The sequence below is a fragment of the Neopsephotus bourkii genome, unplaced genomic scaffold, assembly GCF_033783945.1.
Source record: "Neopsephotus bourkii isolate Nb327-2 ecotype Australia unplaced genomic scaffold, CSIRO-AGI_Nbou_v1 NB_1622, whole genome shotgun sequence".
Taxonomy (NCBI): domain Eukaryota; kingdom Metazoa; phylum Chordata; class Aves; order Psittaciformes; family Psittacidae; genus Neopsephotus; species Neopsephotus bourkii.
This window is the reverse complement of record NW_026902097.1, coordinates 534458-561744: the sequence shown is the minus strand read 5'-3', so window position 1 is coordinate 561744 and position 27287 is coordinate 534458. Positions and strand designations below refer to the sequence as shown.

The 27287-nt window shown below is 40.2% G+C and overlaps 1 protein-coding gene across 4 annotated transcripts in view; it reads left to right on the top strand.

The window, feature by feature from the left end:
• The window catches only part of CSNK1A1 (casein kinase 1 alpha 1), a 35575-nt gene that overhangs the window by 704 nt on the left and 7584 nt on the right, over nt 1-27287 (top strand). Inside the window, exons 2-10 of one of the 4 annotated variants that reach the window (XM_061372851.1) lie at nt 664-770; nt 12681-12807; nt 14479-14577; nt 16978-17061; nt 20364-20503; nt 23555-23633; nt 24630-24704; nt 25989-26095; nt 26908-27020. In XM_061372851.1, the coding sequence (XP_061228835.1) occupies nt 664-770; nt 12681-12807; nt 14479-14577; nt 16978-17061; nt 20364-20503; nt 23555-23633; nt 24630-24704; nt 25989-26095; nt 26908-27020 (931 nt within the window). Of the gene's footprint in view, nt 1-663; nt 771-12680; nt 12808-14478; nt 14578-16977; nt 17062-20363; nt 20504-23554; nt 23634-24629; nt 24705-25988; nt 26096-26907; nt 27062-27287 lie in introns of those variants that run through there. The other 3 variants (XM_061372848.1, XM_061372849.1, XM_061372852.1) reach the window with 3 other exon arrangements.

Here is a 27287-nt window from a genome sequence, read left to right as displayed (position 1 = left end):
GGCGGCCCCATCTCGCCAGAGGGGGAGCGAAGGTGCATAACCCGGGGTTGGGGGGCTAAGCCCCTCGAGGGCTTTCATCCCCGAGGGCAGAGCCGTGCGGTCGTGGTGTCCCGCACCCAGCAGCTGCATAGCTCGCTTGTGTGTTGCAGGAAGAGGAGGCCACCATTGTGGGCAAACATACTTTGTCTTTTATGGGTGGCCAAAGTCGTCTCTTTCTCACCAATCATCTATCCCCCTCTCTCTCAGCTGGGGAACACTTTATCTCATTTTCATCAACAGTAATAGAAACAAAGAAGATCCCCTGTTTCTTCAGCTCTTTCTTTTTTCTTATTTTTTTCTTTCCTCCCCCTCACGGCTGTGAGCTGTAAAGAAGAAACACCCACATATGTTCTTCCTCACTTACATGGATCTGAAGACTTTACATCTCCAGCTCAGTTTCATGACCTGGGATGGATGTTTATGTACAGATCATCACCATACGGATTTTATTTGAAGAAGCAACAAAATAACAGGACATTAAGCACCGAAAGCTTAACAAAAATTACACCTCAAAGCATTTGCAGCAGGGCTGTGTGGGGGATGTTGAAGTGCTGTGCCCCTTAAACCTCAGTGGCAAAGCTGTGCTTGGTGGACACTCTGACTCCTTGTTCCCTCTCACTGTAGGAAGTTGCTGTAAAGTTGGAGTCTCAGAAGGCTAGACATCCCCAGCTGCTGTATGAAAGCAAGCTATACAAGATTCTGCAGGGAGGAGTTGGCATCCCACATATACGGTAGGAATCCTTCATATGTGCCAGTACTTTGAATGTTAGTGTGAGGCAGGGCACCACCATTAAAAGGAGATTTACCTGGGTAGGATTGAGTTGGGGGGGGAATACTCCATTCCAAGCTGTACAACTAGTTGGGTATCCTCCCAGCTGGCTTGCTGCCTGTTCTTACCTGTACATAGTGTGCTTTGAAAGCAAGATGTCCAGCAGCTCCTGAATTGTGGTGGGAGCAGTGTGGGCCTGCCCTGGTGTGTTGCTGGGGCTGGAGTTTGGAGCCGGCTCTGGAAATGGCTGCTTTCTTTTGTTGCTTTTTTTTTTTTTTTTTTGTTCCAACATGTCTTCCTCCTCCGCTCAGAAAATGGCGGATGGACGTGATTAACCCTCCCCCTTCTCGTGTTGGGACAAGGGACGTGCTCAGGCATGTATCTTTTCCTTTCATAGTTATGTGCTGCGAGGCTTGAGAACCTCAACCAGGAATGAAATGGCAGCCCCCTTTCTGTTACCCGCAACAGATGCGTCACTCGGGTTTCCGTGCAGTTAAAGTGCCAAGATGAATCTCTCCCAGTTGCTTCTTATGCAGGTCCTTGTTTCATACTCTGAAACTTTCAGTGGTGGTTAATAATTTCCTGATCTGGAAGAAAATCACTGGTGCAGCAGACTCTGAGGAGTTCTTTCTCTTGACATTATTGAGGTGTTGGTACTGGATTAGTTCCCAACTCCTGAATCTATTCATCAGAACAATTTATGTGAAACTTAAGTGTTCTTCAGAAAGACTTTGTACAATAAGTTATTTTTTTCTAAAACTTTGTTAGTGATTGTTTTAAAGTCAGAATTTCTTATGCATACACTTGTGGCATAAAGGAATCTTGTTCCTTGAGCTGCAGCAATGATTTCAGTTTAGATACTTCCATCAAACTGACCATACCATGTAATCTGTTAACCCTTCCCTGACTTCATTGTATTGCACCTATATGAGTAGTGGCATGTAGGGTCTGTTGCAAGGTTATGATTATGACTTATTCTAGATCGTGTGTTAATTTTAACAAAGCCTAAACCAAGTCTGCATTTCTGAGGTTAATAGCTTCCCCCTGTCCTCTTTCCTGCCTGCCCCAACCACAACTGGCTGTAGTCCTGCTTGTAAACTGGAGCTGTATGGTGGAGGAGACAGTGGTGTTGTGTCCGTCTGGCCTCATTCACTACAGCCTTTCGGTGTAGGAGTGGGACAAACATACCTGAATTAATCAGAGTACTTGCAGCTTACATGGAGCTGCTTGTGTGAAAACTGATTTAGTCTTCATTTTGGACTACAGATTCCTTTCTTCCTTCAAATGTGGTTGCCTTCCTTTCACAACTGGAAGACTAGAAAGTGCGTTTTGGAAGGCTATCCCAGTGTAGTTACATGCTACAACAAGGAAAACTGGGAAAACAGCCAAAGCCAGCAGATATCAGGTGTTTCATCGCAGAACTGGAAAAGCAGGCATTCTTCAACTACTTTTTTTTTTTTTTCTTTTTTGGTGCTATAATGAGGCCTAAGTTGGAATTTTCTCAACTTTCCTATGTACCAGAAATGAACTGCTGAGTTCTTGGATTTGGTGAAAACACCCTGAGAGAGTTTTATTTAAAGCTGGAATACTGGAAGCAATCTCACATTCTTACTTCCAGCTTCAATTGCAAGTCATTTTTAAGGTGGATTTTTCCTCTCTGATGTTCAGTGTGTGTGATCTATTCGATAACATCAGCAAGTCTTAAAGTTTTTCACTTTCAAGTTCTCACTGTATAAACCCCAAATATTTTTCTAAAAAAAGTTTCAGAAAATTTTTATGCTTTTTTTTTTTTTCTTCTTCTTCATTGAAATCTATGTATATCTATCAGACACTGCTTGACAGGTTCTTTGACTGGGCTTTTGTTACCAGTTGTCCTCTTCCTGTACGACATCTGGCGATGCTTGAAGAAATCCCAACCATTATTTTTCTCTGCTTTAAGAGGAAGCTGAGCAGGGTACCCAGCACAGGTTTTCCTACAAATTACATGTGTTCAGTAGAAGTAGAATCCATGGTTCTCTGAATCTAAGAGGGAGGAGTTGACTGACCAGATGAGATGTATCACTGTGGTACTTAACAATGATACATCTTTGAATAGGGGATTACAAAGAGTAAGACCAAGATGAAATTACTGTCCATATTGTTTCGGACAGTTCAAGCTTTTCTAATGTGTTTTCGACAGCAGCTGAGCTGGGAGAATGTGTGACTTTGCACTTAGGTCACTTTGCATGTGTAATTGCTAATACTCCTTCCACCATTGTTTTATAATGGTATGCTGTCAAGTTGGAATAAGCAGTTCTTGGCTCAGTGGATGTAGAAGGATGAATCAAGTTGAAGGAAAATCACTTGATACATTTTAAGAAACTTCTGTACTGTGACACCTTCAAACTACAGCATCTCAGAGCATTTGATATAAAATCAAGAAATCACTCTAAGCTTTTCATATTGTCATGCTAAGCTGAGCTCAGCATCATTTTTCTCTCTGTGCTTCCCATCTGGGAAATGGAGGCCTGTAATCTTGCATTCATCATTTAAAAATGAGGGACTTGTTCTCTATTTTTCATCTCATTAAGTAATGCAGTAGCCAAGATCAACTTACTAGAAGTTGTGTTATATGTCTTTGCCTCGCTTAAGTGGTCTGCTGTGGTTCTTTGACTCACAAAGCTGAAATCATAGGTGAGGTATGGATTGCTCATTCATTCTGGGCACCTGTTCTTAAACTGAATTCTGCCCTTTAGATATGATTGCAAACTTAGTCATGATAAGATAGCGTATCTGGAGTGTCACTTTAATTCAGAACCAAGCAACTTGGTTTTATAGCCTATCAGGTTGATTTGATGGCATTTCTGGCTGATTGCAGGATTGGTAATGAGCAAAATCTCAGTTTTGAATTCAAAGATTTTTAATATTGCTTCTGCGGGATCAACTGTGAGCTTGTTGTGGAGGGCCCCCAAGGGTTGGTGGTACTCACTAGAAGAGAACATGCAGTTTGCACATAAAATAGCAAAAATTGAGATGGGAATGGCCTTATTCTCTGAATATTCTAAACCCTTTTAAACTTGCAAGTCTCTGACTTTGGTGCTTATTGCTTCCTGGAAGAGTTTCTGAACTTATCTCTGGAGTTTCAAAAAGCCTCATAGAAACACTGTTACGATTTTTTTTTTTTTTTTTTAAGCTGTGATTTGTTGTCGATATACAAATTTTGGTGAATTATTGCCTTCATTTTTCACAGAAAAGCTGTTGAACCAAGCTTAACATTCTAACAATGTGCTCTGCCTTTAGGACACAATGCAGAGCCTGCAGTATTCTGCTGGGCTTATTCTCATTGTTCTCAGCTACCAGCTGTCTTTTTTCTTTTTTCCTCTCTTTTTCAGTGACAAAGCGTTTTTAGCTGTAATCTTGTTAACTGGACACTGATCCTATTACTGTGCACCATCTACCTTTATCCCCATACTCTTGGTTCTGGCTTGGAGGAATGCAGCAGAATGGGTTTGGTGATGTGTGGTGCTTTGTTCCTAGTAACTGTTACAGCAGTCTTGACAAAAGCAGTTGGTCAAATGACCTGTGACAGCACTTCTGGTTTTTGCCATTTATGGTGTTTAGCAACTCTTGCTCATCTCCTTCTACCTTTATGTACTCTTTCAGACATACTTTTAAAAGAAAACTGGGCTTCAGGCTTTTACCCTGGCAATATTATGGGATAAGTTGTTGTTATTGTCAGTTTCAAATGGAAAACAGCTATGCTGAAACCAGCTGTGGCTATTGGTGTTGTATTAGATTTATTGCACTTAATAGCAGGAAGACCTAGTGAATATGAAACAGATACTTCATGTATTCTGGGGTGGGCAAGGCTGAAGAGATGCTGTAGAGCATGTGAGGCTGATCAAAGTGATAGTTTATAAGTTTAGTCATTTGGAAATTTAAAAACCAAAAGCTACTGAGTGGGCAGTGCTTACATTTTTCCCACATTCTCTTGCAAAGGGAGCGAGTAAATCCCTCCATTTCTGAGCTTTCCAATGCAGTAAGTTCTTGCAGAAGATTTTGATGTTGAGAAATTCAGCATTGCCACCCATTTGTCACTGCACAATCTTTTGAATAGTGAAGGAATTGCCAAGTTTCTGGCAAGAGGTAAAACACCTACAAAAGTATCTACAGTTTTTGTTGTTCTGATTGCTAACTGCCATGTTGGAAAATGTATTAATAACAGACTCTGGCTGCATTCATCTCACTGAGTAATGCATGTAATGGAAAAATGTGCTCAAGTTTGATAGCTTTAGGGTTATTCTCACAACAGTTTTTTCCTCGAGCACTTCAGATTTTGATCTCCTTAAGCAGTGCTTAAAAATCTGTAAATAAAATTGGACACCTTCATTTTGAGCTGCTTTCCCAGTAACTTTCTGCAGCATTAAAACCCACCCCAAAACCACCACTGGAAAAACACCTGCCGAACCCACGAACAAGCAACACCCGCCCCAGTGCCCTTCCCAACAAACAAATACCCAACCAAACACCCCAGAACAATCCTGAAACTATTGGTCACATAGTCTGAGAAGTTTTCTCTTTTCCTTTCTTTGCCAAAACTGGTACTTTTATGTAGGTCTTCAAGTAATGAGGAGGAAGGTTCTAGCAATAGAGCCTTATGTTAATTAACCTTCTGTTATTACTTAAGGCTGCATACTGAAGGGCAGAAGCACTTCAGTAGGTAAGAGGAAGCCTCTTGTTCTGGTAGCTCAGGCTAAAATGGCCAGCGAGTATTTTAATGCCTACAGAGGCATTAAGAGAACGAATGTCTTTAAACAAAGCCTATTTCATGTTTTATAACAATCTAAACTTCTGTCTTAATCAGTCTTTGTGGACTGCTTTGAAGCATCCAAGAGAGACCACAGTTTGAAAACAAATGAAGTTGTCCTTTTTGATTCTTTTTCTTCCCTTTTTTCTCCTTGCCTTAGTTCAGTCTTTGCAGAAACAGCTGCAGAAGTTCAGTGTAACTCCTGTTTAGAACAGGTATTACTGAAATGCTCCATCTCAGCAATATTTCCTGTGCCTACTGTGGATTAATGGCTTTACCTTCTGAATTGAACCTTCTGACTCTTACGGGAGAAACTTGGCTTAGCTTCTCCTTGCTTCCTACCAGGTGTTAATGCACCTCATAAACCAGCTAGCAAAACAGCAAGTCAGCTACATGGAAGTATATATGCAACATAATAATACTTTGCAGATGAAATGACCTTATTGCTTAGGAGATGAGTTGCGCTGGTGTACTTCACACATTCATATTTCTCTCATAACTGTACAAAAAGTGATACAGAATTTTATTTATAGAGCCTAGCTAACTTCATAGCGTAGGGTGTTCATTGCGCTTCTTTATTTAGTGCTTGGGTGGCCTAATTCATGTTCACCATGGCAACTAACGTTAGATGACATCTGCTAAATATTCTACTTCAGTATTTCAGTCATGCCATGTTATGTTAAGTTCATTTATATTACTTCTAGCTGGCTAACAGTTTAGAAGTGCTTTTCCAGCTTCAGGGGAGATAAAACCAGAAATATAAAATGTCTCAATTTAGACATGGATTTTAGGATGATAGATTACTTTTTTTGTGTGTGTTGCTTCAGTATCTGCTAAGACTCGAATTAGTATATTTTAACAGGCAGAATATACTTGCCAATTTGTTTGAAACATGATTATGTCAAGAGTTGTCTGTGCTGAGAAGTCTAGAACATGGGACTAGAGGGGACCCTTTTGGTCCACATCCATCACCTGTTTTGGACAACATGCAGTTCTTCCTGTGCATCGATCAGGTGCAGTGGTAAAACTTTCTAGTCTGGCACGGCAGTGCTTATGACTGTTAGACAGAGAACATGCCTCTGTTCCTAGATAAATGCTTGTATCCATAGGCAGTCAGCTCCTATTTATTTCTTCCCTGATCTTTCTTTTTACTGATAACCTTCTGCCTGTTACACTCTTCCTGTATCCATAAAGAATAGTTGTGTAACTTCATAGCTGCCTTGCTGAGCTGTTTGAATACATGATTACAGTATTTCCCATCTTTCTTGAAGTCTCTTCTGTCCCTGTTGATTTGGATTTCCTTTCCTGAATGTTGGTGACGAGGTTTGCACGTCACTGCTAAGCTTTGATACCGATTGCTTCACAGTCTGTGTAGAACACTTTTATTTTTACTGGTTAGGATTGCTTATTATTTTTCAGTGATGCCTGATATTAAAACTAAATGATTATAGGGACGTCTGGTTTCTCTTTAGTCACATCATCTGACTAATGCCTAGTTCAGACACTTTTGTATAAATTACTTAATGCTTGCAGAAATGGAATACAGTTCTAGAGTGTGCATCAGTTCAGCGTCATTTGGATTTCTGTAGGATGTCTGAATCCTTTGTGTTCATGAGGCCTTCCAGACTTGCATATTCACCCCCATGCTCCTGCTGACTTGTCAAACTTACTGATAAGGTGATCTCGGGTAATTCTAGTGGTAAGCTCTCTCCAGCTTGCTTGTTCACCGTATGCCTTTTGTTTTAACAGCTTTTTTTATCCACTCTGGTTTTGACAGTCTCAGTTTTTGTCATGTGAACCCTTTTGCTTGGTGGTTTGAAAGGCCAAGTGCTGGGGAGCTAATTGTGTAGGATTACACAGGGTAATCATATGGTCGCATACTAGGAATTAGGGAAGTGGCAGAAGTTTATGTAATGTCAAAGAAGTCCAGATCGGCCTCTTTTTCTTTTTATAGTGACTGAAAGGTTACTGTAAGTCTAAAGGCTTGAGTTGAACTATTCAGGTCTTGTCATAGAAGCATTGCACTTCCTCACAGTGAGGAACAAAGAGACATGTTTTGTCTCATGAAAGCATGACCTTCTGCAGTTGTTTCTGTAATTCCAGGTTAGCAGCCACAGCCTCCAATGGAACAGTCTGTGATGGAGCTGACAGAAGCTTTTAGTGGAGGATAGGTTACCTGGCAAAGAAGGCATTGATTGAAGAGAGCTTTTATTAAATTGAAGCAAAATAGCCTGGTTAGAGCTGCCCTGGTAGTAGGAGCACTTTTTTTTACGATATTGAGCTGATTTTTTGGTTTGTATATAATAAACTGTAGACCAAATGATGTGCCATTATGCTAATGGTGGCAGTGCCTTTACTACATGGCTTCAGAATGCCATGGGATTTGGGTTTTCTTTACTGAGAACTGTAGAGCTGTTCACTGGTAATTCAGTTCATCTTGATCTGAATTTGAGATATTTTTTTTCATGTGAATCTTCTGAATATTTTTATTTATCACATGAACAGCTCTCACTCTGATAATTGTGACGTTTTTGTTGCGTTCCTGCAGCAATTACAAGTGCCAGTGTAATGGATGAAACTGCTGCTGTTCTACTAAAGCTGTTTAAGTACTACAGGAGTCAGAACCTGGGCCTGTAATTTCATGTCCTGTGTCTGAATGAAATGTTCTCTCAATTAAAAACAAAACAAACTGACCAACAAGCTAATAACAGGCATTTTCTCAAACATTTATTTTGTCCTTGGCATTATTTACAAAATTATGCAGTTGCTGAAATGGACATCATAGAGTTTTGGAAAGCTGCAGCTATAAAAACGGGATGATTTTAGGTTTGGGTAGACCTGACTATAGTCTTTGCCACCAAGTGCTAGAGGTGCATCAGTGCTTCACCTGCTTGTCTGAAGGTTAGTCAAGGGACTTAAAAACCCCACCCCGCATGAGTTCAGATAATTCACTTGTTATGTGAGCTGGCATTGTCCCCAATGTACTGTATGTGAGCTGGAAGCTGAATCCTTTCAAATGACATTGTCATGTGGCTCAGTTGTTGAGCACAGAGCTACAAATACTGAGGATGTTACAGAACTTGAGCTCTGTGTGTGTGGCTGCTAAACCACATGGTTTGGAAACCTGTTGATGTGGTGAGACTTGGCCTTTCAAAGTAGAGAAGTTGCTGAAGTCAGGTGAAGGTCACTGTTCAATGTTTAAGCGAACATTGACAGATATAAGGATATTTACTGTATTCTCACTGATCTGTAGCTTTAAACAGATGAGGCAAGGGAGAGTGACGAAGCATTTTCATGCCTGCATGAGCCTGGGCACGCCTAACAGCTTGAATATGGCCTAGTGTTGTTACCTACCAGCTGTATCAGATGTTACCAGTTCAAGGGCAATGCTTAGCATTTCATAATAATATTGTCTTAATGTTTTGTTTGCTCTTCAGTAAGTTCATTTACTGCTACTGTTCAGGAAAGCTACTAATAATCTCTACGTTGTGTGGGGTTTTTTGATGTAAGTAGGTATAAATGGACCTGTGCTACAGAATCAAAACTCGCTCTAGGAATATGTCCTAGTAGGACATACAGCACTATGGGAATGAATTAGAGAAATAATAAGTTTTCCTAGTTTAGTAGTTTAGCTTTTCTTTTCAAAGCAATACACTGTATGTAGCAATCTGAAATACCCACCCAAAGTGAACTGTCAAGTTGTTTAATCTTTTGCTTCCATTTTCCACTCCCCTCCAAAATGCTCCTTGCTTAAAATGCATTGTTGCTATTGCTTCAGCAGCTTTAGCATTAGAGAGTACTTAAGTGTGCTTAAAGAAAAAAAGAGTCTATGGAGCTCAAACAAACATGTGGGACACAGATACTGTTGTCATAGTTGCCCAGGGCCTTGTAGGCATAATTCCTTCATGTTAGTAGTTCAATCCAAGTTTCATTATTAGAAATGCAGTATTACAACTGGGTTTTTCTTTGAGACACTAGTTTGGCGTGCAGGTTTTAACACTACTGGGCAGTATGGCAAAAAAAACCCTCCCAAAAAACCACACACACAGAGCACTGAAACAAAGTGCTCTGAATCTGTGCTCATCCAAAACCTGTGCTGATGCCATTTTACATTGATTATGCGAATGTGGGAGTAAGGAGCACTTGCCAAGCTCTTATGTATCATTATATCCAAGGTTTACTAAGAAGAGCCAAGGCATTTTTTTACTTAGAGCTGCCAGTAGTAGTAGCTACAAGACTGAATGGACGTGATGTAGCCTTACTTCTTAATCCCATTTTCCCTGGAAGTGTTCCAAGGGAAATGAAAACTTACTTGCAGTGTTAGCAAAGTAAATAAAGTACAGGTTACTCCAATACCCCAGCAGAAGTGTCAGTTGCCAGTAGTTAGGAATCCTGTGAGGAATTACAGGCAGGTAAACATGAAAATAAGACGCTGAGGGCCAGGCTTCTTTCTTTGTCTTGCAGACCTGATCCTGCATTCCAGCAGTGCAGAATGGTCAGGAGATTAAAGTTTTCTTGTGCATGTGTAGAAGTAGGCCAAATGGAGGTTGTGCAATCAACCTGAATTACTGCACTTACGAAGCAGAGATCCCTATAGAGGAACCAAATGCTTTTTAAAATGTAGCTCCCAGGGTAGGCTTCCTTTTCATCAGCTTCGCTTTTTCTGTGATGCTGTAACTAAATTTTCTTAGCTTGGTTGAAGACTGATCTTTTGATCTTTTTCCCTTGTACTGCAGTCTCTTGGGCACTGAACCATTACTGTGCTAAACAGTTACACTCAGTATCAGTATTGGACTTGCATTTCTTGAAGAAAATATTTTATCTAGATCTTGATTTACTTCTTAGAAAGCTTCAATTTTACTCATTGTTCTTTAGACTTTTTCACAATAAACCTAAATTCCGTGTGACAGAATAACAAGGCAGGGCATGTGGTCCAGTTTTTATCACTCTAGATAATAAGTTTTCAACTGTGACCTATGGATTTGTTCATAGAGCCTTGTCAAAACTACTCAGCCATTTGCATAGGTGGCTGATAGTAACCAGGAAGTAGATTTACAGGCGTAGTCACTAATTCTTGAACTGAATCTGGTTTGGAGATGGCTAAACTTCTCAACAGCATCTCATTTTGACTCTTTCCTCCACCTCTGCATTGCACTTTTAGAAGACTCTTCTTGGTTACTCTTGCAGTTCAAACTCCTTCTCACCAGTCCTTAAAAGGGCCCTAGGCAGGTCTTAAAATGTGTATGTTTCATGGCTCGGTGTCAGGTTGCAGTGTGAACATTAACCTCTCCATAACTTACAGGCTTCATCAAATAATACCATCAGCATGCTTTCCTATTTGAGTCACTTGCAAGGGTTAGTTTGTTTGGTTTTTTTGTATATAATAGTACATTCAGTGAGTTGTTAGATGGCAAAACCTGGTGAATAGTACTTACAGTATTGGTATGGTCATTAACATTTTGGAGAAAACTATTTTATTGACATGTCATTTGTCATTATTGACTGCTTTCAGAATACATTTTTCTACATCCCTTCTTGATATATGGAATGAATAAGGGTCCTACACTGACCAGTAAAACAATATATGTGAGCTGTGGCTCATACTCAACTTTTATCAGATGTACAACAATGCGTTACAAAGTGTGAGGTTTCTACTAGAAGGTACAGGCCAGTAGTTCCTGAAGCAAATCCAAATATAGAGTCTTTTCTCTGCAGTTTTGTAAACATTTGACTCTACTACCCTGGCAAAGCTTGGAATCCTGTGAGTACCAAGGAATTTGTTGGCTTTTTTAGTGTAACTCTTTTCCAGACAACTGTGTATTAGCCTCCTGGAGTCATTGCCTAAAGTGGAAATAAAATGTCTATGCACATCTCTAAGCCCCAGCTACCACTGTGTTTGAGCTGAGACTTGTTATTTTTTTATCTGCATGTTCTTATTATGGGGTCTAATCTTGTTGTATCTTTTCTGCACCCCTGTTGTTGGCACTTCAGGACTCTCCCAGGAGAAGAGTTGGTCAGTGTGTTATCCCCTGACTGCTGGTACTAGGACTGGGTGCCTGGGAAAGGCAAAATGCACTTCTGATTGAGATGTTGAATCTTTACAACAAAGTATTAGAATTCAGCAGAGCTTCATAAACAGTTTTTCACATGCACCTCTCACTTAACTGTAGGTATCTGGAATGTACAAGAGGATCATAGAGATTAATAATCAGGTTATGTCTTTCAGTGGCCAAAGTATGGAAATTCACGGCTTAAATATACAGAAGTCAAGGTTGCGACTCCAGGTCTTCTCAGGGGTAGTTTAGGTGGTGAAATACTATCTGCAGTTGCAGATAATATAAAACAGTGCTATGGTGGAAGCTAGACACGGATTGAAAGGAAGGTGTGTGAGGCTGCCTGCTTGTCCTCACGCATTGGTAACATTGAAGTTTTTTGCACTGAATTGATACATCAAACGCTTCAGGGTGGATATCACAGCCTGGCTGCAGTTTATATTTTATTGCATTTGTATTTTTGCTTTTGTGACACTGTTTTTCCATTTGGAATGTTGAAAACCTGATGAAAGAGTCCTTATTTCCTGCTTAAAAGGACACTGGAACTTCGTTGCCATTTGTTAAATTTGGACGAATGAAGAGTTAACTGCATGAGCTGCTTTAGCCTGTTGCAGAGAAATTACCTGAAAACAAAGCCTGAAGGATGTGGAGTTAAATAATGCAGGAAACTGATGGGAGCATAAGGAGTCCTGCAGATGAGTTTCAGCTCAGACTTTGTACACGCATCACTGTAATGATGTGTAATGGCTTCTGCTTTGATTGCATTTTGATTTTGGTGTTTGGTATTTCAATTGCTGCTGAAGTGTAGTGTTTCCTCTTCAGGGAAAAAGAAATGTGCGCACACTTGCCAATTTGTGTGTCCTGTTTTGTCCTCAGACTTTGTTTCCAGGAAAAATACAATTCTACAAGCCTTAATTTTTAGTTAGTGCTCAAGATTTAACATCAGTCAGTAATGTGCCCTTGCAGCAAAGAGGGTTAGTGGTATCCTGGGCTGCTTTAGGGTTCCTGCTAATTCTCTTTTTCTTCGTTGCAGGTGGTATGGTCAAGAAAAGGACTACAACGTTCTAGTTATGGATCTTCTTGGTCCCAGCCTTGAAGACCTATTCAACTTCTGTTCTCGCAGGTTTACGATGAAAACAGTACTTATGTTAGCAGACCAGGTGTGTACAGAGCTTGCTGTGAGGAACTAAAAAACCTGAAAGTATTTTCTGCAACATGGTAATTCTTAAGAAGGTTAAATAACATGTTAGTGTTGTATATAGCCAAGTGAAGACTTGACCCACATAGGAGTGAAGTAATGGTGACTGGCTGTGGCATATAGAATGAACGTGGGCAGCATGGGAACATGGCAGCACAGATACCACCTCCTTAATGCTGCACATCTAACAAGTGCAACTTTAATATAAAGTGTTGAGACTAGCATGGGTCACCCATGTATCAGCCAGGATCAGCCATGGGGATGGTGATACAAGGTCTGAAACAGACTTCAGTTATGGTTGATCTGGTTCAGTGCAAACCTGATGGGCAGCATAGAAGCATGTGGGTTCTTACTGAATCTCACTGTGCACTCACAACCTTCTGTAACTTCTGGTACCAGACCATGAGCTAATGAATACTGGTTTGGTTGTTGTGGTGCTTAAAGGCAGTTCTTAAAGCTGTTAGTTGAGATACCACTCTACCTCAGACTTAATCAGGGCCTGTAAAATTGAGGTCTGTTAAGTCTTTCTCTAGCAATTGATACTTTTTCAACTTGGTCATGTGAGTACATGAGAGCATTTGAAATAGACAGCCATTGAATTTTCAGTGGTGGTTTAAATTTCATCTAATATTTCATAACTGATGTTATACCGAATTGTCACTTAGCCAGGTGCTCGTAGAATCCCAGGCTCTTGGCCAAAGAAGTTCACGGCATTTGTATGGAGACAGGGTCAGCTGTCCCTGTTCTCAGATGCCTTGAGTAGTACACTGTCTTTAGAAAGCCATTTGCCTGCTATAACATCCTGGAGTCTGAGTATTAGAACATCTTCAGGGAACCTCTAGTTTTTATGCAGTATTCCTTTGGATGATAAAACACTAATTAGTTGTCATCTGGGAAACATAGGTGGGATGTATAGTATCTCTGCACAGAACTGGCTTTTAGGGCATGGTCCCATAGAACACCTGTCAAGGGTATGGTGGTGTAACGATTCAACTCACTGTGGACTGTGTGAGGGGTATTGTAGTGGCTGGAAAGCTGCACTATGTTAATGCCTGTGTTGTGATCTCATGCACAGGAAGCTGCATGACTGCTTATGATGATGCAGATTTGCCAGGGTTTCTTTGAGTCTTCATTGCTGACACTCCTGGATCAGCCTATATATGACACTATGGGCCACAATCAAGTTCTCGCTTGCTCTGTGAAAACTGTTACCTGGAAGAGTGATGCTTGATGATGGATGAATGAATAACCAGATGAACGAGTAACTGGGACAGGGGGGAGAGAAAGAGCTTTAAAATTGTCTTGTAGCAGGTATAGAAGATCTTTGTTTGAAGTAAGAGAAATTACTCTTTAATGGGTCACTATAGCTAGAACATGAATGTCTGGGAAGTAGTTTCAGGTATTTAATCTGCTATTTCCTGACAAATATTATGGAGTTTTAATATAGAACCCACCCTCCCCCCCCCCCAATTTATTTGAACGGCATAAAAACAAGACTTGGTTTTCATTAAGCAAATACACAAGTTGCAGAGGAAGGTAACACTAAAAATTCATGCTTCCATTGCAGGTTTAAGTGAATTGTATTGCTCTCATTGAAATCTTACCTGTTCTCTTGTTGCTGTTTTTTTTACAGATGATCAGTAGAATTGAATATGTGCACACAAAGAATTTTATACACAGAGACATTAAACCAGATAACTTCCTAATGGGTATTGGGCGTCACTGTAATAAGGTTAGTCTAATGCTTTTTGTTTTAAAGATCCAAAGGGAATGGCATGTTACTTGATTCAAGCTGCACAACCTTTTTAACACTCATTGCTAAATTTGATATTTTAGATGCTAAACCATATTCTTGACATGAGAACTTGGATTTCTGTCTGCTTCCAAATGCAGTGGCATACATGTCTCTGGCCCACCCTGTCAGATGCACTTGATTGCAAGCCTAGAAATAATCTTGCAACAAGATGATAAACTAACTCTAGAGAATATTTAACTACTTTTCTCTCAGTGATGGAGTTTCATTATTCAGATAACTGTTATAAATAGCATTTTTCTCCTCAATGATAAAGTTGAAACTTACCTTTGGCTTTGGGGCTGACTTCCTGGGATGGAAAGAATTCATACCAGTGTGGGAGCTCCTGACCTGCCAGTCATCAGGGCATTAAATCTTGCAATGACAGACTGGTAAAGAGAGTCTTCAGCCATCAGATACAACTAATAGATAAATTGCCTTTATAATCAATGAAATGAGGCAGATATGTTGATAGAAAACTGTGAAGCTGTATAGTACCTGAATATGTTGTACAACAAAAACTGCTCAATTTACTGTGTGGGGGTAAAAAAAAAAAAGGAGGGGAGGGGGGTGGCCTGAGGTTGTACTTGTTTGGATGGGTAAATGTAGTCAGAAGTGCATGTTTCCTGTTGAAAACCTTATATAGAAGAAAACTTTAATTTTATTTGTAGTTCTCTTGAGTGAAATATGCTTAATCCTGCAATTTGTGTGTCGAGCTCGGGCAGACAGGCAGCATTGGCAATGCATTAAGCATGCTACTTAATAGAAATTAACTTCAGGACAAATGTATGTGATCAAGCTGTTTATTGGAAGCAAGATTCCCACTTGTCATCTTTATATGCCATTCGAGAATGTCTCATCTCTTTAGGCACTACTAGTATTTAAAATGTTTACCTTTGTTTGCCTGTATGAATGCCAACTTCAGGGCCATGAACATTAGAAGGGGAAAACTTGATTAACATGAGATAACAGCTCTTGTCTGAAGAGGTGCAGTGCACTGAATGTTTAGATCCAACCATTGTTGGAAAAGCTTGTAAGTCCAGCTGAAAGGCATTTTTTATGTAATCCTGTTGCTGTTAAACTTTGCTTGTTCCCAAGTTTCATACTTTCACTCTGTAGAGCTCTATTTTTCTCTGCTGTGTTGAGCAGTTACACTCCTGAATTTTCTGGCATGACTTAGAGGATAAATTGAAAACTTTGATTTTTATTTTTTTTTGTTCTAGTTTTAGTTTCTGATTTCCAATTGTTCTTTTGGGCCGTTTTTCCAGACTTCTGCACAGTCATGCTAGGTTGGCATTGCTGCACTCTGGTTCATCTTGATGTGGATTAATGGCCTAGAAATTGCTGCTGTGCTTACTTTAGTGGAGGAACACATTAGATTTGCATCAACTGAAATGAAAAGCAAAATTGCCTGTAAACCTTTATATCTTTTTCCCATTAGTAGCCTAGTTGGGGAGCCACACAATGATTTGGTGGTGAACAGTCTGTGGGCATAGGCTTGCTTTACTGTTGCAGGGTTATAGAGATCAGGGACATAGTTCTTGATAGATTTACATGAGCAAACTGAGGAATGGGTTGCTTCGGTTTGGAACCAAGTGCTTTATGTAGGGAACGCTTGCCACCATACAGTAGTGACCTTGTTTCTTTGTTGTAACTAAGTGTAGTTTGGGATTTTTTAGAGCTGACTGTATCCAGTTTAAAGCAAACCATCCAGCAGGACTAGAACAGCATGGTAATCTTGTTCCAGTAGCTTCCTGCCAGTTAAATTTAAAGAAAAAAAAAGATTTTTTTATATTTTTTTTCAATTCCAAATTTGAATTGAGTGATTGGGAGAAATTTTGCTCCCACCTTTAAAAGATGAATCTTTAGCTCTGTTAGAAATCAGCCCTGCATGCTTATGAAAGTAAACTTTAAGGTGACTAAATGCCTTCTACCTCTTCCTTACTGAAGATTTACATTTTCCTTGGGGGAAGGGCAGTTTGTGGAACAAAAGGCTGCTTTTGTAAGCAAAACTTCCAATTTCCTTTTTTAATAGAGCCAAATGTCACCATTGCTATCCGTGGTCAAGGCAGTGCCATGTTGGAGTGGCTCACAGTTCAAATTGACCTTGTCACATCTTCCAAATTTTCTCCTTGGAAAAAAATATATTTAAAAAAAACCCTAAAAATTCAATGTGAACATAGCTGGGTTTTTTGCAAACTACAGTGCTTGGTGGAAGAAGGATGGCATTTGGCTACCCTGTTCTTTCTCAAACGCCTCGGTGTTGCCTGTCTGCGCCGGCCATTGTTGCAATGTAAGCAATACTGTTTGATGCACTGCCACCCTCTATTGTTTGTTCAGTGTTTAGAATCTCCAGTGGGGAAGAGGAAAAGAAGCATGACTGTTAGTACTTCTCAGGACCCATCTTTCTCAGGATTAAACCAGGTCTGAACTGTCTCCTATTCCAACCTCAACCCCAAATTCATGTGCTTTATTTTTGTTTTGTTTTTTTGGTTTGTTTTGTTTCCTTTTTTTTTATTTTCTGGAGAATGTAGACCTTGCAAAAGCACCTCTTATGTTGGCATTATTCAGACATACTTGGCAAACATGTAACATTACTAAGATGTTTCCCTGTGGCGCTTGTTTAAATGGTGGAATTATTTCTAAACTGGATATTAAAAAAGGCGAAATGTATGTGCTTGATTTCACATGCAGGCACGGTTGTATTTTTGCCCTTTAAAACTCAAAGGCAATGTGTTGAAGGATAGATGTGTCACCCTAGTGAAAGAGTGGGGCTTCTATGTAGGGCTCTCTGCTTGCCTTCCTGTAGGGTTCCTGCAATGCCTTTGAATGCATGTGGAGAAGTTCTTTTACTGCTTCAGCCAGACTCCTTCCCTTGCAGTTTTTGTTCAAAATCTTTCCAAATGTGTATTGAGGACTCCTGTTTTCATCCATTGTGCTTATAAAATGAAATTACTCCGATAGGCTATGTCATGGAGAAGCATGGGTTTATCTTGTAGTGCTAAATGTACTACTCCTGACTCTCTAAGACAAGATAAATTGGAGAGGAATGAAGCCATATGCCAGTTTGTAGCAGGACAGCTGGAAATTGCTGAGTATGAATCATAGCTCAGGAGTTTGGCCATAGAATCAGTCCGTAGCTTTCCACAGTGATAGCCTTCATGTATTAAATCCCAGGCAGCGCACTGCTATAGGCAAGCTGACAGGCTTCTGTTGTCTGCCTCTGAGACTTTCTTATCAGTTGAGCCAGAGACTTTGATCTACTTCTCTAGTTGCTCTTGGCAGAAATCTTGCCCTACTTCTCCAGTTTCCTGCTGACCATGCAACAAACAGAATTAAGGTGGTATGAGGTTATCTGTGGGAATACGTCTGTGTTCCTGCTGGCTGGCATCAGTACATTCTGTGCTCATCCAGATCAAGCTGTGTCTTCCAACTTAATTCTTTGCAAGATGGACTTGCTGCTTTGCCTTCCGCTCGTCGTGAATGGGAAGTACAGAATGGCCCCAAGCAAGGGAACAGAGTAAACTTCCCCAGTAAAATCAGTGCTGTAAATAATATCCAGTTGCTTGACTGGTGTAAAACAGGTCTGCGTTGCTGAATTGATTCCTCTCTTCTTAGGGGTCCTACCCATAGCTCTTGAGAAAATGCAGAGTTTCCTTGTTCAGGTCTAATACTGAGAGCTTGTAGAAACTAGGGAAGAGGCAGAGCATCATTTGTAAGTTATTTGAAGAAAGTAGTCTTACCATTACTGTGCTAAACAGGGCTGGACACCAGTTATTTGTCTGTGAGGCACACTTCCAGTGTTAACTATTTTGATTCATGAGCTGTGACTTTATCACTTCATACGATTAACTGCAAGATCACCAGGATGACAGAAAGCACATGAAGGCTTTGACTTGTTTAAAGAGTTTGTAGCTAAATATGCAGTGAAGATATTCCAACTAATGTTGCATTTGGTTTTCCATTCTCAAGGCACAGTATTTTGCTCAAAATAAGGGGCAGAGGCCCTGCAAAAGTAACTGTTGCAAACCATACATCAGAAGAAAGCCTTAATCAGAAGATAAGGGATTGCGTTTGAGCTCAGCCTTTGCTTCTAAGAAAGTTGCATTTGCAGTACAGTAATTGCATAGGAGCTTTGTACTATCTGCATTAGGAGTTCAGTATCAACCTAGTTCATTGCTTGGTAGCTGGAGAACATGTCCATTCATGCTGAGTGAGTAACTGCCTCTAATGTCTTTGTTGCAGTGACACAGCTACCAAGACCCTCAGTTTACTGAACTGACCAGTGTAGTTGATATAAAAACTTGGATTTACATGTTCTTGCTCTAAGCATTTTGGGCTTTCAGGGTGACCTTCACCAGAACAGCAAATGTGCTTTGTGGCTAAATGTAAATCATGGCAAGATTTCAGCTCAAGGTTTTCTTCTCTGACATTGGTAGTTTAGGAGGTTTTTAGCTTTGTTTCTCTTGTCGAGACTATCACCGTTAGAAAATCTTTAACCAGAATTCTAGGATGTACCTTTCATGCAGTTCAGAAACTTTCAGTCTTTCAGTGTCTTTGATACACGTTGAGTGTCGCTTTATAATTTACAGCATTTCAGTGTGCCAGAGGGACCCTTTGTTCCAGTTCTGGATGCAGGTGTACCTGCATATCAATCTCCAGTGCTTGTTTGCATTTAAAGCTGCCTCCTCTGTTCTAGAATCACCTTTAAGATGATTAGGTTTTTACTGGGAATTTCTTGAATGTTTTGTCACCTTTCCATCCAGCCTTCCCTCATCCCTTACTTTGTCAGTATTCATTAATCTGGAAGAGTTCTAGTCCCTGATCCTGTAGCATTAATCCAGTGTTAGAACTGGGAGCTCAGCCTGATGATTTGTAGCTACAGGACTGATTGCTAGAATTTGAAGTGTTCCTTACATACTTCTGCCTTAGGTTTTTTTGCCTAGTCCTGAAATCTTGTCACAAGAAGGTACAGTCTGCATTAACCTTCATAGGTAGGCTGGCTGTTACACACTAATAACAGCACACACACTCAGTTGTTGTTAAATAACAAACCATTGGACAAGCTTGATTATTAGAGACTAAAATTGGATTCCAGATACTAGGCTCTAGCTTCCTGCCTGTATTAATGTCATCAGCAAGTGCGTCATGCTGCTGTGATAGTGTTCTGGTAGTCTTAAAATGAGCATATGATTGAAAGCAAGATGTCTTGTTTGCTGTTGAAGGTTTTGGCCTTATGCTCTGCAGAATGGCCAGTGCTCTTTGAAACCTGGAGAAGAATACAGAATGTGCATTCATTGCATTAAGCTGCTGAGCTGCCATTAACTCTCTGTATGTGTAAACTGCGCTAGCGTGAATGGGGTTTTGTGAAGTGTGCTTTTGCACATACTGGTTTCCTTCCTAAATTGTGCACTGTAGTTATTGAGCTAATGTGATACAAATTACTGTAGCAGCTTCAGATAGTTGTAGATCTAAGATACAGATGCTGAGTAGCACAGTCTAATCTATCCCACTGGACTGAGAAAAAGCTTGAACTAATTCACTATGAAGTTGTTTTAACTGGCTAGTTAAAGCTAGTTGTGACACTGCACTGTTACTTTGCTTCCTCTGTAACTGTAAGCTGTTACATTGTGTGGATGTCTTAAAATGTAACTAAGGTCTAGTGAAAGAGGTTGGGGGTTGCTTGCATTGCATAGGAATATAATCTGTTTTCATTTTTCTTTAAGTTATTCCTTATTGACTTTGGTTTGGCCAAAAAGTACCGGGACAACAGGACAAGGCAACACATACCATACAGAGAAGACAAAAATCTCACTGGCACAGCTCGATATGCCAGTATCAATGCACATCTTGGCATTGAGCAGAGGTGAGTTCAAGGATATTACTGCTGTGCTTTTGAAGGCTGTAAGATGATCGTATTTGTAAGCTTCTGAAGTGTCTGAACTAATGTTATATGAAGAAGTGTGTGTGTGTGTATATATATGTATATGTATATATATGTATATATATATATATATCCCTTTGCAAATGCTTTTCTTTTTGGCTATCTGTGTAAGGATAGGGCAAAAAAATCCAAGCATCTAATTCTCTTATTGAAGAGACTAAGTCTTGCAGGCATGAGGTGGGTGCTCTCCATACAGTTTTCCTTTTTATTAAAGGATAAACTGTACTTCCATGTGGATCTGTCAGAGGATCTTCACAAATAAAGTGGTGCACTTTCCTGCCTGTGTTGGTACCTGTTGGTGCCACTGCTGATTGGCTTGAGGTGCAGCTCTGTAGCCAGCAGTATTCTAAAGCTGGTGTTTGTGTCCTGCTTTTTCACTCTCCTTTCAACTGTTGTTTGTCCTTTTGCCTGCAAGCAAGACTTAAAGATCTTCTACTTCACTCACACTGTATTTTGGTTTCTGGTATACACAATCACAGTGGCTTTGTATGTGTGTGTGTATACGCACACGTGTGTATATATATTTATGTGCTTGAGCTTTGCTTAATCAACAGACACACTTTAATCATCTGGATCAAAAGCATATTGCTACTTCAGTGCCCTAGCAGCAATCCAGTGTAGATAGCCATTCAGATGGATTGGAAGTATAGTTAGGTACTCTTAAGACATGAAGTGATGCCTTTCTTCCTTACCTATATGCCTAGATATTGTACAAATGTAATAGTGTGGCTTTGTCACATGATGCTGAGGTCACTTAGACATACTTAAAGCTGCCATGAATGTCTGTGCTTCTGTCCTTCAGTTTAATCAACATGAGAATGACTGAATTTCTAGTGGTCAACTTTGACAGAACATGTAACTTAACAAATACATGGTGCTTTTAAAATGCTTCATGTTTCCTTTTTGCTTTATTTCCTCAAGTTTCCTTAGGTGTTTTTTTTTATTATCTGTCAACATCGTTATTTAAGCCCATTTGACATGGGACAAGTAAGGTAAATAATATTTGTCATTTCTGAGGTCAGTACATAGAACCCAAGCTGTTCTTGTAAGGGAATAGCTGTGTGAAGGGAGGAGCTGCAAAGGATGATGCTTTTGAATTTAGTTCAAGGTCTTGTACCTTCTCTGCTGGTACTGGGAGTTCTAACATGTAGCTTGGTGCATATTAAGAGCCATTAAATTGTCTAGATGAAGTCAGTGGTGAGGCAAACAAATAATATATTCCTGTAATAAAGAGAAACCAGTCCTGAAGCTGTTACTGCTGTGCTTGGACTGCTACAGAACATGTTTTCCTGTTCTCAAGGAGCTGTTTACAATGTTATCCATGTTTTGGTTTAGTGATGGAGTGTTGTCCTGAAAATCACTCCGTATGCTCCAGTGTAATATGTCCATTACAGATTTACAGAACTAAATGTTTCCTACTACAAAATCATGAAATTAAACATAAAAGCAATGAACTGGATGGGGGGTGGAAACTGTTAATCCCTTTATTGCTTCTGAGTTTACCACTGCCTTCTTGGAAAATGCAGTTTTATATTATGACCCCATACTGGTTCACTGAATTCTGTTTATGATTAAAATCTGCAATTCTAACAGAATTAGCAAGTTTTGCAGGTTGGAGCTTGTGGTCTTAGCACTGTTTTTCAGAGCAGCCAGTGGTGAACTGGTTTAGGGAGCCAAGCTGGTTTTCTTCTGGGATAGCTGAACTGGATCCCCAGAGGGTTAGAGACCTGGAACAGGAGTTGAGGGGGTGACAGGCTGTTCATTCTAGTGATTGGTAGTGCCTGTATTGGGTTGGCTGTAACATAAAGCATTGCCTACAATTTCTTTCCTCATACCAGGATCTGGAGGTAGATCTGACAGGGTTCTTACAGGTTGTTACCACTTAAAAGCTGTGGTACTGTTCTCAGCCTTTTGTGCCCTTGTGCAGGCATTAAGTGTGTAGAATTTCCTGCCACCATTTAAATGCTTTTCTTGTAGATGTGCCTGGATGGCAAAGCAGTAGCAGTATGTGTCCAGCTCTTTTGGTAAGAGGGCTGGGTGGAGAAAGAGCAGTTGGTTTTGTGTCCTTTCTTAAATAGATACCAGCTGCAGAGGGGCAGTCAGAGGAAAAACCTGATTCTACCACAGCTGGGAAGAGGCAGCTTTGCCAAGAGGAAAAAAAAACATGGAGTGTTTTTTCTGCTTCAGTGAACTGTACTAGGCCTAGTAACCTTCAAAGCCATGTAGCTCAGTAAATGGTGTTCACATGGCTGAAGCGTGGATCTGGAGCCTATGCAGTACAGAAAACGTTTGAAGATGAGAGTTTGCGTGCAGATTCTCAGTGAAGTTCATGGGTGGAAATCTTCAACTGTCTTGAAACAGACTTGTGGGAAGAAAACAGAGGCTCTTATATTGGTACATGCACCTTTCTAAATATTGCTTGTCTTAGAAGTCACAAAGACAATTCAGGGTGTTCTAAGAGTGGAGAAAGAAAGTAATTATGCCCTTCTGGAGCTGGGTGTTCAGTATTGAGGCAAGGTTCAGGAAAAATTTAATGAAGTTAAAGCAAATGCCATGCATTTTGTACAATTCATCCTGTGGTTCCTGCAGGTAAACCTCAGCTTCTATCCAAGCTATTCAATTGAATGGGAAAGATATTTAATGTTTCATTCTTATTTTCCAAAGTTTTTTGTTTCCCAAATTATTCTGATGTAACTACAGATGGAAACTTACCACACACACTACCTACTGACTGTTCCTTACTTGGAAAATGAATAGGAGCACTTCTTGCTTGTGAAGACTTACATGCCTGCCAGTGGAATCCTGAACACCTAGATGTCTTAGCTGTGTTAGAGACCTTCTTTTGCACCAAAGCTTAGGTTTTATACCTTAATTATTCTCTCTTTAAATAAAAATAAGTAATACTTGCACTATTTGGAATCAAGTGTGAAATGTCCAATTGTGTAAATTGATGTTTTCTTCCTCTTTCTCCAGTCGTCGGGATGACATGGAGTCTCTAGGCTATGTATTGATGTACTTTAACAGAACCAGTCTGCCTTGGCAAGGATTAAAGGTACGCTAAGTTGCCTTCCCCTCCACACCCTCTTTTCCTCTTCTTTTTCATGTTTGGGTATGGTGCTTTCCCCTGCTGCTCTGGAGGGGTAATTTTATAGAATGTTAAGCTTCAGTTGCACAAAGTGGCTTTTCCCAAGGCCATGATATTTATAGAATGTAGAAGAAAGGGTCCTTCTGCTTCTCGTGCAGCAGGCAAAATGTGTATTGTTTGGCTGTCTGAAAACTTATGCTAAACAATAGCTTACATCATCTTTGCAAATTATTATTGTCCTGTTTAGGCTGAGGCCCTTGGGAAGTAGAAAATTACATTGTTAGTGGAGAGCATGGAAATAATCTCTTACGTAGGAAGTTCAGCTTTAGTGATACCTTCAGTCCAGTTTATGGCACAACTGCGTAGCTGCAACAGAATTGTTTCGAGTGGTTTTCATGTATAGTTGCCAAGTAAAAGCATGGCAAGTACTTCTGTTCTCTGGACTTCAGTGATTTGTTTTCATGTTTTAATTATTACTCTTCCTCCATGTGAGACTTGTGTAACTCAAATGGTGTTGCAGCTGCAGGGTCTCTGTACAGGCAAGCTGCTTGTGTAACACTGGAGCTCTTCAGCTGCAAATGAACGTAATGGCTGCTTGCTCTAACACGCAGGCAGCCCTTGAATGGGGTGCTGAGTGGGAATTAATAGAACTTTGGCAAATGGAAATGTAAGTCTGGTCTGTTTAATGGACAAAAGCAGCAGCTAGAACTACACGAGCTGTGCCATGTGATGGAGGCATTAGACTGCGACAAATGGTATTAAACTGTGTCCAAATCTTAATACCAGATTGACCTTCATTCTCTCTGCAGTAAGTGTGTGGGACTTGGAGATCTCACAAAATGCTTATGGTTGACCAAAGAATTTTTGTTCTTGGTTTTTTGTTTGGTGGGGTTTTTTTGCTACTCTCGTTGTTAATCCATTGTTGCACAATATCTCTCATTTTGTGACCTGCATGTTCCACAGGCTGCAACAAAGAAGCAAAAGTATGAAAAGATTAGTGAAAAGAAAATGTCCACTCCTGTTGAGGTTTTGTGTAAGGTAAGAGTTTCCAAATGATGTCAGACTGTGGAGTGGAACTTCTTTGCTTTCTTTAGGCAGGGGGAGGGTGGTGGTTTTGGTGTGTTGTTTTTAACTAGAGCCAATGTATTAGGTATTTTCACACGGTATTTGCTGCTGAATAATACTTCTCTGGCAGTCATGGTTGCCTTGTTTGGCCACCCAGCAAGACTGTGAATGTGTGTAACAGGGCAGGCAATTGTTTCTGTTTCTTGGCATTGTTCATGCCACCATCATTCCAGTTCTTGGTGCCTGTCAGCTGTGCAAGCTCTCCAGCTCTCTTGGGTGAGGCTTGCTCATTTCTTAACTTTCTACAGTGAAAGCTCTACACTGGATATGTCCCCTTGGATAAAAAACAAACCAAGATAGAGCTGTATAGCTTGCTTATATGCACTTGGTTCTGCTTCTTCAAGATTGTTCATATTGTGTTCTTTATTTCCAATCATACCTCTGACCCCAAACGACCTTTAGAGTCAGAATGTTTTTCCAGTGCTGCCACAGTTCAAGAGAAATCTGAAGACCCAAAGTATACTTTTGGGTCTTGAACTGTGGCAGCCACATACTTTCTAGCAAAGGGCCTTGAACATGTGGTAGTCTTTGCACATAGAACAGCAGCAGCAATGATTGCACTTTCTAGTCATGCACACTTACATACCCTTATAGTCTGACAGCATCTTTCAGAGTGCTGAACTGTTATACTCCATTTTCTTGCAGTACAGCACTGCTGTATGCTATTACCTGTTTATATGTTGGCTTTAGTATAGCATTCAATGTACAGGTACATAAAGCAGAGGATCTCTGAAGGAGATTTTCATGGTTCAACTCTTCGCACTTACTAGTAGTAACTGACCTTGCTTCTAGTATGCTGAAGTAGATTGTCAAGGAAACAAGGAATGGAATCTTTTAAGAGACAGTCATTAATTTCAGAGACCTAGTTAATGAGAACTAGTTTTAACTAGGGTGAATAAAGTGCTTTAAATACGCTGTGTGTTAAAGGTTTTGGTGGTAGAGAACTTGTGGTTGTGAAGCACGCATCAGGTAACAATTCTGGGGAAGGCATGTGTACCTGGGGACCTGCTGATCAAATCCACTTTCTGAAATACAGTATAAATGAATAACTAGAGGCTCTGTGGAATTTACGCTTATGAATCTTCAGCCAGTTATTATCTGCCATTATAGACAGAAATACAGCTTTTTGCCTTATTACAGGGTTGTTAGAAGCTTTCTGCTGCAAGCTGTGGTTTGATTAACACTATTGATTTACAGGGATTCCCTGCAGAATTTGCCATGTATCTGAACTACTGTCGTGGCCTGCGCTTTGAAGAGGCACCAGATTACATGTATCTGAGGCAATTATTCCGTATTCTTTTCAGGTCAGTCTCAAAGTGGAAAAATACAGGAATTCTGTCAATGCTTTACCAGTTGGTAACTGTTGTGTGGGATTTGCACTGCAGAAAGCTGCCTCGTGTGTGTGAGGTGTAGGGAGTTCTTCTGGGACTTACTTTCATTTCAGAGTTCAAAAAGCTATTGAACAATATTTTTAGGTCCTTTAAATATTAAACATGAAGGAAAAGATTCTCCTGGTTTTGTGTTGCATAATCTGACCACTAATGCTAGAGTCCTGAGCCCATGCTTCAAGTTCTGTTGCAGGTAGCATTAAAAATGGACTCCTCAATAGATGGATTTGAAACTTTGGAGATTGGTGATGGGGCTAATAGTGGTGCTCAAAGGATGGAATTCAGTGGAGGGGAATAGTGCTGTTTGGTAGAGAAACCAGAACATAAATTCAGCCTTGTAGAGTGAACAGCATCTGTCAAAAGAAGAGCTGGTACTGATCTCCCAAGAGTCTCCCTCCAGGTTTCTGGAACCCAGAGCAATTTTTATTCTATAGTCTTGCAGTCCTTAAAACTGTGTATTAAAAGAAAGAAAAGCTGAGTACCTCAGTGCAGGTAAATAGGTAAGCTGGGTTGTGAGGAAATAATGCTGCTACAAAGGCAGACCTTTGTATAAACAGTGATGAAAACACTGCTCGATGGTATTTGGGCTTGCTTCAGGAATTCTTTTAGGTTACAAAAGCCTTTAAGCATCCAGAAGGAGTTAACCTTTAGTTCTAGGGTTTCAGCAAAGGATTGGTATTAGCAGTAAGGAAGCTATGATGTGTTAAAGTATTTCACTCTCTTTCTAGGACCTTGAACCACCAATATGACTACACATTCGACTGGACAATGTTAAAGCAGAAAGCAGCACAGCAGGCAGCCTCTTCCAGTGGGCAGGGGCAGCAAGCCCAAACCCCCACAGGCAAGCAAACTGACAAATCCAAGAGTAACATGAAAGGTTAGTAGCCAAGAACCAAGTGACGTTACAGGAAAAAAAAATTACACTAATTTGGACAATGCTGGCAATTTAAGTGTTAGATCAAGGAGGTGGTTAAAAAACCATATTTGGCTGTTAATTGAAAAAAAAGCAAAACCAAAAGACGTCCTTGGAGAATTTGACTACTAACTTTATACCAAAATGTCCTTGTTCTTCATATCATTTCTTCTGGGGATGTTGGGTCATTTTAAC